At 44.9% G+C, this 13528-nt stretch overlaps 1 protein-coding gene across 1 annotated transcript in view; it reads left to right on the plus strand.

Annotated features, from left to right (window-relative positions):
• LOC142765981 (uncharacterized) overlaps positions 1-13528 on the plus strand; it is a 125174-nt gene that overhangs the window by 66802 nt on the left and 44844 nt on the right. The window contains exons 2-3 of the mRNA XM_075867789.1: positions 10624-10730; positions 12387-12461. Of these exons, the coding sequence (XP_075723904.1) occupies positions 10624-10730; positions 12387-12461 (182 nt within the window). The remainder of the gene's footprint in view (positions 1-10623; positions 10731-12386; positions 12462-13528) is intronic.

The following is a 13528-nucleotide window of genomic DNA, read 5'->3' on the forward strand; positions in this document are numbered from 1 at the left end:
TCTTGGTTTAGGGACGCGAAACACCGTACTTTAGCGTCTACTGCGCAGTTTTTTTTTACTACAGTAAGCACGTGCCCAACCTCCCCATTATAAAAACTAGACAAACGCTGCTAATACGCAGCTTTCAAGGGTGCAAGTTCAACCCATATTCATATCTTTTTTTTAAGCATCTGTAAATGTTTGTGTTTCTCAGAGTTTGTCTTTTATAGTGGGTTAGTAATCACGGCATGCTGTTCTCGCCATTGAGGAGTCGACTACGGAGACTAAAAGGATGCGGTGCGAAATTCTGTGGGCTCTAAATATTTTATGGCTGGCAATTTACAATTTAAGTTTCATGTATTTTCCTTTGGTTGTGTAGTGTTAGTCTGTAAAACCTAATAAAAGATCGACTCACAACTTGGTTAATCTATTGAATTGGGTATAAGCCATTGGCTGCATGAACGTAAGAAGAAGACGAAGAAGAAGAACGACTGGTCCGGTCGCAAAAATGGGTGAGCTCTACGCCTTGAGTTTTCACAGCCACGCACTGATGCAATTGAATTTTCGGAAGTTCAAGCAACAGACGTTTCAATTCCCAAAAGCTTATCAACCATTACTGGCCTTTTCTGGTAGTTGTGTCGCTTTCGCGAATACGCCAAGAGTGAATATTGGTCCAAATGGACCAATCTCTTAGAAATGTTTTGCGAATTTGGTCCAACGGGCCGAATTTCTTCCGTAAAAACTTTTTACCATTGACTCTAGCCACAATTGCTACAGATATGTCGAACATAAAGGTATGTGGAAACACTTTCTCACAAGCAATGCTAACGTAAAATGGCTTAGGGAATATAGGCGTAGCTCTCTACTCGAGGTTAGAATGTATCAACGTTTCGCAGTGATGCCGAAGCATGAACGTTTCTTTTATCATTAATAGTAGCATAGGTTGAAGTCCGGTACGTTTTTCGAGCGAATGGTGTTCGAACGTAACTGGCAAAGCCATTGGGCCTTCACCTTACTATTCACGACATTTTCCCGGAAAGTACATGGCTGTAAATACCACGCTTGGTATCGATAGTTCCGTATGCAGCGCCTGATGCGCGGAGGCTACGCTGACTACTACCACTGTATCCATTGGGCAAAGGTGAAACAACAGCCAAACAGCAGCCAATCACTACGCTGGAAGAAACGACTTCAAACAGGCGAAGTTGATTCTCATATATAGGCAGTTCTTCCAGCAAGATATCGTACCAAAGTAATGTAGCGCTTATGCTTGACCACTTGACGTCGAGGAAACGGGATTACTTTCATTTATTCATAGACGCAGTCACAATGCAATTTCAAAGTGCTGGATACCCTATATCCGAACATCCCGCTCCCCCGAATTTTGATACGCCCACTACGAACACATGAATATATGAATACGGTCACTGGACCCCACGGCGAGTATTATCCTTACTACCCATTCAATGAACGCAGTAAATCTGCTAGTATAATCCGCTTCCCGCTTTATACAAAAGCGTTTTCATAAAGAGTTCTATAGTACTGCTCTTGAGCATCTCTGGGGAAACGAATTAATATTTTCGTTGCTTTATCTATTTTCAGCGGAGCCGCCCGATGAGTCCGAGTTTGGGCAATCAGGTACGTGAAACGCAGCTGTGCTTGCAATATTGATTTGATCCCAGAACAACGCGTCCAATTTTCTGTCGCCCCGTTGCGGTTGCCTAATGGCTAAGGTACTCGGCTGCTGACCCGCAGGTTGCGGGATCGAATCCCGGCTACGGCGGCTGCATTTTCGATGAAGGCTAAAATGCTATAGGCCCATGTCCTCAGATTTGCGCGCCCGTTAAAGTATACCTCAATCGGTCGAAATTTCCGGGGCCCTCCACCACGGCGTCTCTCATAACCGTATGGTGGTTTTGGGACATTAAACCCCACATAACAATTAATCGATTTCCTGTCGTAGGCCCACAACATCTACGTTGAAACTGATGCCGCGTTTGCGCTGAAATGTCCACACGTAGCGGTAGCTTGGCGCTTTGAAAGTGCTCAACTCGAGGTCGCGGGTGCGATTGATGCCACTGTGGCCCCATTTCGATCCTGAAAAAATGCAAAATGTCGCCTTTGTAGTTAGATTTAGAAGCTGGTTAAACAAACCAAGGCGTCAAAAATGTAATATCTGGAGGCCCCCGTGATAGTTTTGCCTCATAGTCAATTTATTGTTTTCTAAAGTGCAACCTGAGTATTTAATCTTACAAATTACGAATACGAATCATTTTTGAGAAACTTCAGTCGCTTGGAGCGTATCTATCTATCTATCTATCTATCTATCTATCTATCTATCTATCTATCTATCTATCTATCTATCTATCTCTCTATCTATCTATCTATCTATCTATCTATCTATTTATCTATCTATCTATCTATCTATCTCTATCTATCTATCTATCTATCTATCTATCTATCTATCTATCTATCTATCTATCTGTCTGTCTGTCTGTCTGTCTGTCTGTCTGCCTGCCTGCCTGTCTGTCTGTCTCTGTCTGTCTGTCTGTCTGTCTGTCTGTCTGTCTGTCTGTCTGTCTGTCTGTCCGTCTGTCTGTCTGTCTGTCTGTCTGTCTGTCCGGCCGTCCGTGCGTCCGTCCGTGTGTCTGGCTGTCTGTCTCTTGCCTACAACATTATGCTTTCGTGGCCGTTTCGTTAACCTAGTACATACCAAAATAAACCAGGTATGCTATCACGCGAGAGTTAGGAAAGTTATCACGAGAGCTAGAAAACTTGCGTAAGGGCGCATTGCAGAAATAATTAAATGTTCGGTCTATGAATGAGTTTTCCAGCAAAACGTTTCATATTAGCAATAGTAGTGAAAGTTTGGCTAGTTGGTATGGATGATTCAAATGTTTCGTATCAGTATATGCAGTAGAAATTAGTTTGAAGTTTCCTGGCGTCTTCCACCAAAAGGCGCCTTCTCCCGAGGTGATAGTGCTTCAACTCTTTCTTCATATGAAGTCCTGCTGCGTTACGTGCAGTACTGGGCAGTGTCGCAGATACATGTATTCAATTTTAATTGTTGAAGTTTAAAGTCTCTAAACCACCATATGATTATAAGAGACGCCGTAGTGGAACCGTAGTGGAAGGCCCCGGAAATTTCGACCACCTGCAGGATTCTTTAACGTGCACTTAAATCTAAGCGCACTGGCCCAAAGCATTTCCACCTCTACCGAAAATGCGGACGCTGCCACCCGGATACGATCCCACGACTTGCGGCTCAGCAGTCGAGTGTCTTAGCCACTACACCATCGTGGGAGTAGGTATATCTCAAACACATGTATCTCAGATACTACATTATATATCATTCGAGTATCTATTATCTGTATAGTGATACGTCTCTCAAAGCGAGTAGCTTAATCTACATTTTTCATACATTTAGTAAAGTATCATGCATCTTAACATACAAGATATGAATGTCCGCTCAATTCGCCTATTAAGATGATACAACTGTCACTAAGCCACTTGAAGAAAATTAACAATATTGATATCGATTTATTTTCCACCAGAGTGCTCCAGAGCGCACAGACCGGCAGGGCCACGCGTTCCTACGTGTAGCAGTCACGTGATGGCACTCAAGCTATTTCAACGAAAACAACCACGCGGACGTTCACACGCTGGACATATTGTTTTCTCGACGTTTTATTTCTTTTAAAGACGTTGCATTATTTCTTAAGATACTTCAACCCAAAAATTTTTGTCTGTCTGTCGGTCTGCACAATGATTCAGCCACCCGGCGAAAGTTTAAGGCCGTGCCCAAAGCCCACTCATCTTGATCTGGTAGCTACCTTCGTACTTGTAGATATTGTTAATCAAAAAGCAATTATCACGCATATTTGAGGAGCAACATTATTACGTAGGTGTTAGGTTGTGTCTTTTTGATTGGAAAATGCACAGTTACGTAAATATAAAGACAGAAGATATTATTACGCTGCGCTGGCAATGAGACACAACGAAAAGATTGGAGGGTGTTTCCAATGCTTCACTCCAAAATTCAGCGGCTTAACTAAAAATTAAAAAGACCCGGTGCTGCCACCTACCAATGGCTCTATGTTGTGAAAAAGCTTTTGTTTCTTCAAATACCATCCAGATGGCGCCATATGTTACGCAACGCTAAGCAGCGCCTCCGGAAAGAAAACTATCGCTAGTCGACGGCCTTTGCAGCAAAGCACGGTGATATGCGGCCAACTTTTCTTTAGTTCACCACATGCGAAGACAAATTCTATATAGAATTTGACTGGACATGCGTTGGTTTCTCACTGTACTTTCAGTTTGTGGTATGCGCGCACCACTGTCTTGTCGCATTGACTGTTCAGTTGTGTGCTCAAATTTTGAAGTAGCATGAACTGACAGCAAACCCAATGAACCACTGTGTTTCAGAAATGTTCACTTTTTTCTTCTTTCTGCAGAAATCACGACGGATACAGGTGAATACGCTTTTTTTAATTCGTAAGAAAAATTTTTCTGTATTTGTATAAGTGATGCAGATAAACTATAGGCCCCAGGAGTCAAAATGCTGCCAATGTTGTTGCCTTTAGCAACCATGCGAGCTCAAAATTTCGTTATTATAGCGATAGGTGCAATCCTCCCTGTACAAACTATAGTTAACTGGAGTACGTATACCCAGAAAGTGGCTCTCTGCCCGCATTCATCCTTCAAGCTCTGCCAGCCTCACTTTTCTTTTTCTCCGCCCACATACCTCGTCACAACAACGGACTCGCGCAATGTTCGTTCGTTGTCTTCTCTCGCGCACCCACCCCTCTTCGTTGGTCAGCGAGAGCCAGTGGCCGCGCGGCGCTGCAGGTTTCAACTCATGTCACGTGATGGCCATGCTGACAATCCCAAACGGAATGTCGTGGCCTCCGTGATTAGCTTCAACAACGACGCGCTGTTGGTGCCGATCACGGAAGCTATGAAAATAGGGAAAGTGGGCTGCTGTTTGCCGTGCGTCGTGCCGCTACATGGGACGCCGCCCTGGTGTGTTTTCTGCGGTACTGGCTGCATGGTGTACTGGAATGGGGCCGTGTGTCGTTTTGCGCCGAAGGCTTGGCTCCTTGTGCGATGATAGCCAGCGGTGCCGGAGCTGAGTGTACTTCTTTGTTGCCACCTGTCACCGTCACATGAATTAATTAATGAGAAGCAGAGGTACACTCTAAGACAAAGAGATGTGTGGTTCGTCCTTTTGGGGCCTGCCACAACCATTAATCTCTTTAAGAACTAACGGCGCCGGGTCTAACAGTTAGTCCCCTCAAGGGACTAACATTTAGTCCACACAATCATATCTCAGTGAGTAACCATTAGTCCCACAGTTCACCCCAAAGGACAAACATTTAGTCCTCACATTTGAACCTTATAGAGCAACTGTTAATATCCACATTTACACCTTACCGGGCAACTGTTAGTCCTCACAGTTGCACCTTGGCGGACGAACGGTTGATCCACTCAAATACTCCAATCGGATGAACTTTTTGTCCCCAGTTCAAACATTGTTTTTTGTTTATTTTCCGCCAGGCCTAATACTTTTTCGCCTGTTTTTCTGCGCAGTGAGCAACAAATTGCGCAGAAAAGAACACGCGAAAAAGTAGTTAGCCACCTAGGTGTAACTGCTTTCACAGTCACTGCAACAACGAACGACAAAAGTGAGACATCGAAATCTTTTATTTTTTTTTACATACACATGAAGTTTCTCCATTCTATTAAGTGAATTCATGGTGAAGTGTATAAGTCCAGTCTTGTTGTCAAATCTTGTTCACTCCTTGGGGAGCTCCTCCGACGGAAGCGATAGATGACAGACATTGCAGACGCCAGCGCACGCAGCCTGTTGTGTTCCCACGGCTGTACGTACAATTATATAGTAAAAATAGTTAGACACACGAGACAGAAGATGAAGGTGCACGCATATGACAAGTAAGTGCACGTTAATATAAAAACAAGCGTTAAATTATGACAAACAAATAACTTTACCTTCACATCTCGCACAGTCCTTCTGAAGCTGCTCTGACGAAAGAGATGGATGACGGGCACCGCAGACGCCAGCGCACACAGTCATCAGCACGCTGTGTTCCCACGGCTGCACAATAAGTATGTAAAATAGTGAGTCACACGTGACAGAGGATGAATACAAATGCATATGAGAAATACGTGCAAGATGAAATGAAAACATACGTGAGATATGACATGCTAATAATTTCCCCGTGATGTCACACATAGTCAAACACTCATTTCGATCCCCGTAGCGCAACAGCTTAGGAGCGGCGGCTGCAGCCACAACTCCGCGAACCTCCGTGCCACTAACAAGTCAGCGAGTTCTAAGCGAGCGACGTCGTTCAGCCCGAGCAAGCGAACGCGAGACCAAACACGGCGTTGCACGCGGAGTGTCTGCCGCCAGCGAACTTCGAACAGGAAAGCGAGCGTACGCTTCGCCGCCGCCACGAACAGCGCCGAGCTGGTTTGGAGCTAGGGCCGAAGAAATCGCCGGTAATGTGGCCCTTTTTCACAAACTCGAGCGACTGCAGCGCGCAAACGCAAGTCCGCGGCCAGCGGACGGCGTCGAGCTGCTTGCGACCGACTGTAATGGCGACCGATTTTCAGTGACTTCCGACGCTAGCGAAAGCCCCGCCAGCCCATGCTGGTGCACTTACAGCGCGCGACATACTACAACCAAGCTCTTTACGAGAATCCGCAACGTGTTTTCGATGACTGCCAAAACAGCGACGAGGTCTCAGCCCAATATCGTCAGCACGGAGCTTATCGCGGCGGCGAAGACAGGCGAGCACTCGACGAGCGAGCGTACGGGAGGCCGACGGCAATGGCGGCCAATTTCGAGGCGGTCGCAAAGCACAGGTGAACTGCAGACGCCGAAGATGACCTTCGCGATGCATTTCGTGCGTGCGATATACAACACGACTGAGCCTGTTGCCGGCAAGCGCGATCCATATTGCACACGCGACAAGTAGAGTGGAATAAAGAATGATAGCCTATTTGCCTTAGAGTCCAGCGCTGTTTTCTGCCCTGAGTCGGACTGAATTATATATCCGATAGGCCTGTTGACTTCTCGGCCGCCATATTGGCCTCCCCAACTGTTGCTGTCGTGTGTTGGTCGTGACTATCTTGAAGCCAGAGATATACAGCGCGGCGTGGTGACGTGTCGAGGCTTGCCCCAGATTTCATGGGTACAGCGAAACGCAAAACAGCAGCCCACGCTCATCCAAGCGTACACACACGCACCACGTCGTAGTTTTTAGATCGTCGAATCCAGGCGGCCGTGGTCGAGCACTCCAAGCGCGATGCACCGCGCACCGTCGCCGGCAAAATACGGGAAAAGACTGAGCCAGCAGAGGAGAAGAAGGACATGTGTTCTGTGGAGAAGGAGAGCTGGTCACTTTGGCAACGCTTTTCGCGCTGCCTGCAATGCCCGGGCGGTTCATCCCAGTGGAGACTAAGTGGTTTCGCGCCACACGCTTCCTTCCCTCTGTGGTTGCTCCTCAACGGTCTATCCATTCATCGCGTGCGCCTGTTGGGCTCCGGTACTCCTTTTTCGGGTAATTTTGCCTTAGAGTGTACAAAGCCTCCGAGATTGGTAGTTGTAGTTCGCGCTGGTCGTATGTGTGCGGGGAAATCCGTGGACTGCTGCCGTATGTTTCTCATTACGCGTCAGCAAATTTTATCGTGTGCAGGAAAACTCGGTATTTACTGAAGCCTGATGCATAGCAGTTTTTGCACACCAACAGGAATTCAGCAGTACTCCTATAAACTCTATCCATCACCCTGAGTACTTAGCGGAGAATTTACAGTTACTTTCCTGCACTTTGGCATCATTTTGATGAGTAGACTGTCGAAAGAAGAAGAGCAGCATTCTTCATTTAGCGTTATTTTTTTAATCATTGCAAATATACTAACTCTCCTGGCTCATGCAGGTAAGTGGTGGTCGTGGAACTCAGCCAGTGATAACGTTACCCTTCAGGGCTTCGTCGTTTGTTTCATGGCATGGCTTCAAGTTAGTTTATAGCTAAGCAGGGGTAGATATGGCTCAAGTAAACAGCAATGTGCCCTTTCATGCATTTTCAAAAGTAAACAGTAAACAACAGACGATCTGGGTCCCTGTTGTGTGATAGAATCGTGCAATCTCGAACTACGCAGATGCAGTATCTCATTAATGCATATATGTGTGTTAAATGTGTATTAATTTTGCAGACATTTTTCATTTCAACCACGTGATGTGACTATTTTACTCAAAACTGCAGAAAGATCCAAAATCCAAATTTAAACTACGAGCGCCTGGCACACCGTTCAATCGTGGCGCCCTGCAGGTGGCGTCATTGGTTCGCTGAGAAGACGGCACCCTGCCCCATTGCAGTACACCATAGTGCCGGCTATAAAAAAACACTGCTCTACAAGCTCAGAATAACCGCGTTCAATCGCAGCATCCCTCTTAACTGCTGAGCCGATTAAGGCACCGCCCTATCGACGTTTCGTGCCTCGCGTGTTAGCGTCACGTAGGCCCCAGATTTGATACACATAAACCAAACATATAAAACGCGCTGCACGTTTGAAGCACCAGCGCGCACTCGCCCATGTACGCCAGCGTCACCGTAAGGTTTTCACGAGCCAACCAAGTGGGAGCGAAAAGCTTACGTGCGGTGTTAGAAACAAATCCACTAAGAAGACTAGCGGAGGCCAAACGCTATATAGCGCCGCAATTTAGACGCATCGCACTCGGAGCAGCAAGTAGTGTAAGGGAGACCATAGAATATAAAATATATAATCTCATAACGAATAAGATAATCAAAGGAAAAGAGCAGCAAGTGATAAAAAGTGTAGCAGACTCCCGTGATAAGAAGAGAGGAGAACCGATAAGCACAAGACAAACAACGGAAAACACAGGCGAATCAATGCCCCGCACTTCGTACAGCTTTCACTTGGGGCGTACGGCGCTAAGTTTTGTTTTTATCATTTTTTAGGAGCCAACCTCCTCAAGCCGCGGGTCGTATGTCCCGTGTCGTCGTAGCCGTCATAGTAGCCAGTTGCATTGCATTGCATGTCGATAAAAACGGTGTCACAGATAGTCACGGTGTGAATGATGATGAGTGGGGCGAATCTGTCATCAGTACTTCCGTGCGGCCGTCAGTCCAGCCGTCGGTCCATGTGTCCGCCTGTCGGGCCATCCATCCATGCGTTCGTTTCAAGTGGTCTGGTCTCGTACTTCTGAACGATGTGGAGCTTCCAGACGTCGTTGGACGAACCACTGACGTTTGCCAATTCTTTGTTGGTCTTACGCACGCGCACTCGTATTATCACAAAGACGAGCGGAGGGGAGCTTCACCCCACTCGTCATTATTCACCTCCTAGATATGCTACGTTTTTTTTTCAGTTAAACATGCTGGTCAGCACGCACACACCAATGTCTCTTTTGGTATTTTTCAGCTACTACTGCTGCTCAGTAAGCAAATGCCCCCCCCCCCCTTTTTTTTAGAATAATGTGCTTAACGAAGTGATTCCGCCTATGTGCGAATTCGCAGCTATGTGTGTTGCTTCAGCCGTTCTAGTCTTCCCAATTAGTCATCTTTGTCTTGACAAAATTTAAAGAAACACAATGAATCCGTTATTTCATAAAGGTTATTAATGGAATGCTCTACTGCTGCTGCATTCGCAATCATATAAATTTATTACCGGAGTTGAAAATTATGGTCAGAATTTCGTTATTCAATTTCACTCCTATATATTTGCCCTTTGAGGTCAACGTGGCGTCACAGCACTACACTTTTTTGGACATCTACGCATTCACTCTGCCTGGTTTTATGAAACTTGGTCTATCTTTAGTGTGAGCGTACTGTCTTTTTATTGATCAAAAGCTGCTGATGTTTAGTTAACGTGGTTGGATAGGCGAGTTGGTACGACATGATTTATAAAGAAACAGCTGTTTTTATGTGAATCGTGTTTGGTGCTGCGTGATGACACATCAGTATTAAAATACTATGGCACTAGATAATGGGTAGAAAACTTATATTATTATTGTAAATTTTATATTATTCTATATTCTAATCAGCTAACCGGTTTACGCTGTGCTATCTCAAAGTATGACTGTATAGATTATTCAGGGAGCTGTCGCGGTTGAGAGTGTACTTAGAAACCTTAATATTCGGTGTGTGAGTGAGTGTGCTCTCGCTCGTGGTGCGTTCACACCTTTAGGTATGTTGCCGTGATGCCTGTTTTCCATGGTAATTACTTGAAGCAGTTAGCGGTTATTCGTGGCTGTAAGAGGATAGTACTATTTCATTTTTCTTAATTTGCGACCTTTGTGTTCTTTCGTATAATAGGATCGACTTGAAAGGGTATGCTCACACACATAAAACCAATATAGGCAAAAAAACTTCTAGTTGGGTTACCGTAGTTCCTTAGTATATACTTAGCAGATTATCAATTTCTCTATTTGTATTTTACTGCCCAGACTTCCTAGTTTTGTGACAAGTGCACGACTACTGTTTTGTTATTTTTATGCGAACTTTTTTAAAATAATGTTTATATCAGCATTGGTGGTTCTCACACAGTTGTTCCTTATTTTTCTTTCGTGTCGCTGGGTCGCTGACTTGTCATTTACAGGGAGGACACCCACCTATCCAAGGTGGTAGTGCTGGTGGGACTGTGTCTCCTCCTAGCTGCCGTGATCACGGCGATTGTCGCAGTGAGCAACCACTACAGCCGAGATGGTATGTCGCTGCATTTCATTTGATGTTACCAGTGTGAATACTTTGCATTCTGAAGTTGCCAGTGAAACTATCCGTGTGGGATGCGAGCAAAAAGAAAGAAAGAAAGAAAGAAAGAAAAAGAAAAAGAAAGCAAGAAAGAAAGAAAGAAAGAAAGAAAGAAAGAAAGAAAGAAAGAAGGAAAGAAAGAAAGAAAGAAAGAAAGAAAGAAAGAAAGAAAGAAAGAAAGAAAGAAAGAAAGAAAGAAAGAAAGAAAGAAAGAAAGAAAGAAAGAAAGACGACAAGACATCTTCCCCACAGAAACGTCAGACTCTGGAGTTTGGCAACACGTGTAGCGTCGCTTTTCGGAGCGTGGAGGAAGGAATTGAGCATGGTAGTGCATAGCCCGACTCTCTTGTGTTGTTTGCTGAGCAGCAAGCGATAAGCAACAAGCAAAACAATCGCGCTTTCAATAGACAGGTAGTGAGCTCCGAATTCCTCTCCGCCAGAGCATGGCCTCCGATATGGCGGGCGCGTGGCGTGTTTCTTTCTGGCCGTCCGAATCACACGGAAAGAGCATACTTCCAGAGGTGGGCGTGTCTGCTCTTTTCTCCGCGCCGGGGCGCTGCTTCTTATGGTCGGAAAAGCTGCCGCGGTGTTAGCGAAGCTTGCATATGGCTAGCGAAAAATCTTTTTCGCTTTTGTATACCTTCGCTCTCAATTCGGAATGTCAGGCCAAGGTGTACGAGAGACCATGTCAATGCTTGGGCGTATATATTATCAAATAGACTTTTTTGCTGTAGATTTGCGCCGCCCATATTAGAACACTTATATATGCGATGCATCTGCCAGAGATCCGCATTAGCTGAAAACTTACTGTACTTCAAAGTTTGCAAGCTGTATAGTACGACTGGCGAAGAACAAGAATGACAGCCCGATCAACAAGCGATGTCAGAAGAGTGTCGCATTCTATGTTCACGGGTTACACTCGATTAAAAAGGTTGCTTTTTCTTTCCTTTCGTGGAACTAGCACTGCTTTTCATTTTAACATCGTTTCAAGAATCCTTTCATCAAGCCGTAGAAGCAGGATACAGGGAGGAGGGTGCAGGCATTAACCATACGTCTATACCGCGCTAAGACTGAACACCCCTGGTTCTGCGACAACCACGGGCTGGTTAGAGTCACGTTTTAGTAAATGATGGCCACCCATTCGCACTGTGAATTGCGGTGTTCAGTGGATACTTTGGGCAATGCAAGAACGAATATCGAAATGTTTTGCTTGTTCAGCAAGTACACAGCAAGTGTTCAGAGTTTGATGTACCTGGTACGAAGCACTGCACTATTACTTAGCAGTGACAATTCCCTTTTTTTAACTGCGCTTAGGTTGACCATTTCATAAATATCCATGCGCGATATGATAGTAAAACTATAAGCCTGGATAGGAGAGCAGTTTCCCCCCATACAAGTGCCCAGAGGAAAGGAAGAATACTAGAATGTCTCTATACATCTCAAATCGAGGTATATAGCAGCGAGATAAAACGGACAGTAATAAAAAACAAATTAATATTGCCACAGACGAATTGATACCCCCAAACTGATATCATGGTCATCGTTATACGGTGAAACTCTCCGCCTCTACATGCGAGCGTGACAAATTCTGTTCCTTCCTACATTCTTCAGATGAAGATGGTGACGGCGAGGGTATGGAGAACGACCAGCCCAGTTTTCCGTCCGGCGGTAATGGCTACGTGACAAGTGAGTACACAACAGCGTGTGACATCGCAGCTTCCGCGATGCGCTGTTTGTTATGCTTTTCTTGGTGCTATTTACTCTGCTCATTTTGAAAAGAAACTAATTTGTGAGTCAGTGCCTTCATCCATCGTCCCTTAGATGCTTCTTGTTTCTTGCGTGCTCTTTATTCGTTCAAGATTGTAGCACAACAAGTTGACTTTTTAACCATTTCGATTAAATGCCGGTGTGAGAAGGGCGAACGTGATACTGGATTACAGGGTGGCTGTTCGTAACAGATTGTTCGACGTAACAATGTCAGATTCGGCGTCTTGGCTCAGCATATTTCGAAGCGTAAGACACGCTGATGACCGGCCACAGAGGCAGAGCCTTTTTTTCCGTCGTCACCGTCGCGCCTTATACGTAAAAATAGTGTTGAATTCCAATGGCAGATTTATTTATTTATTTATTTTATTTATAGAATACTGCAGACAAAAAGTCCAAGCAGGGTGAGCATATATGAAACACACTAAATAACAGAATGAAACAAGGTTGCAAAGCGTTTTTTACACAATTTCTTTGTTATAAGACACAGGGGTTATGGATTAAAAAAAGTAACAGTTGAACAACAAGGTGATAATACCATTCAAGGAAGTCATGGAAGAAGAGTATTTACACAAATGGTCAAGGGCGTTGAGGAAATGCTTCGGTTAGTTTATTCCAATCATCTATTGTTTGTGGGAAAAAGGAGTACCGAAAAGTATCAGTCCTTGCGAAGATTGGCTAGGGAATGAGGATAGTGGTGTCGAGTGGGTAATGCAGTGGGAGAATCGGTTGACATAAATTTACTATATATGAATCGTACTGCTTTTCTTTGAATTCTTTCTAGGTTTTGGACGTTAATTTTTGTGTGGGGATCCCAAACTATGGAGGCGTACTCAAGTTTAGGCCTAATTAAGGAAAAGTAGGAGAGGAGTTTAACACTAGGCGGAGCAGTCTTGAGCTTGTGGCGGAGAAGGTATAATTTACGGAAAGCGGCAGAGCAGATGTTATTTATGTGCAAATTCCAGGATAAGGTACTTGTTAACGTTAAG

The sequence above is a fragment of the Rhipicephalus microplus genome, chromosome 6, assembly GCF_043290135.1.
Source record: "Rhipicephalus microplus isolate Deutch F79 chromosome 6, USDA_Rmic, whole genome shotgun sequence".
NCBI classification, from domain to species: domain Eukaryota; kingdom Metazoa; phylum Arthropoda; class Arachnida; order Ixodida; family Ixodidae; genus Rhipicephalus; species Rhipicephalus microplus.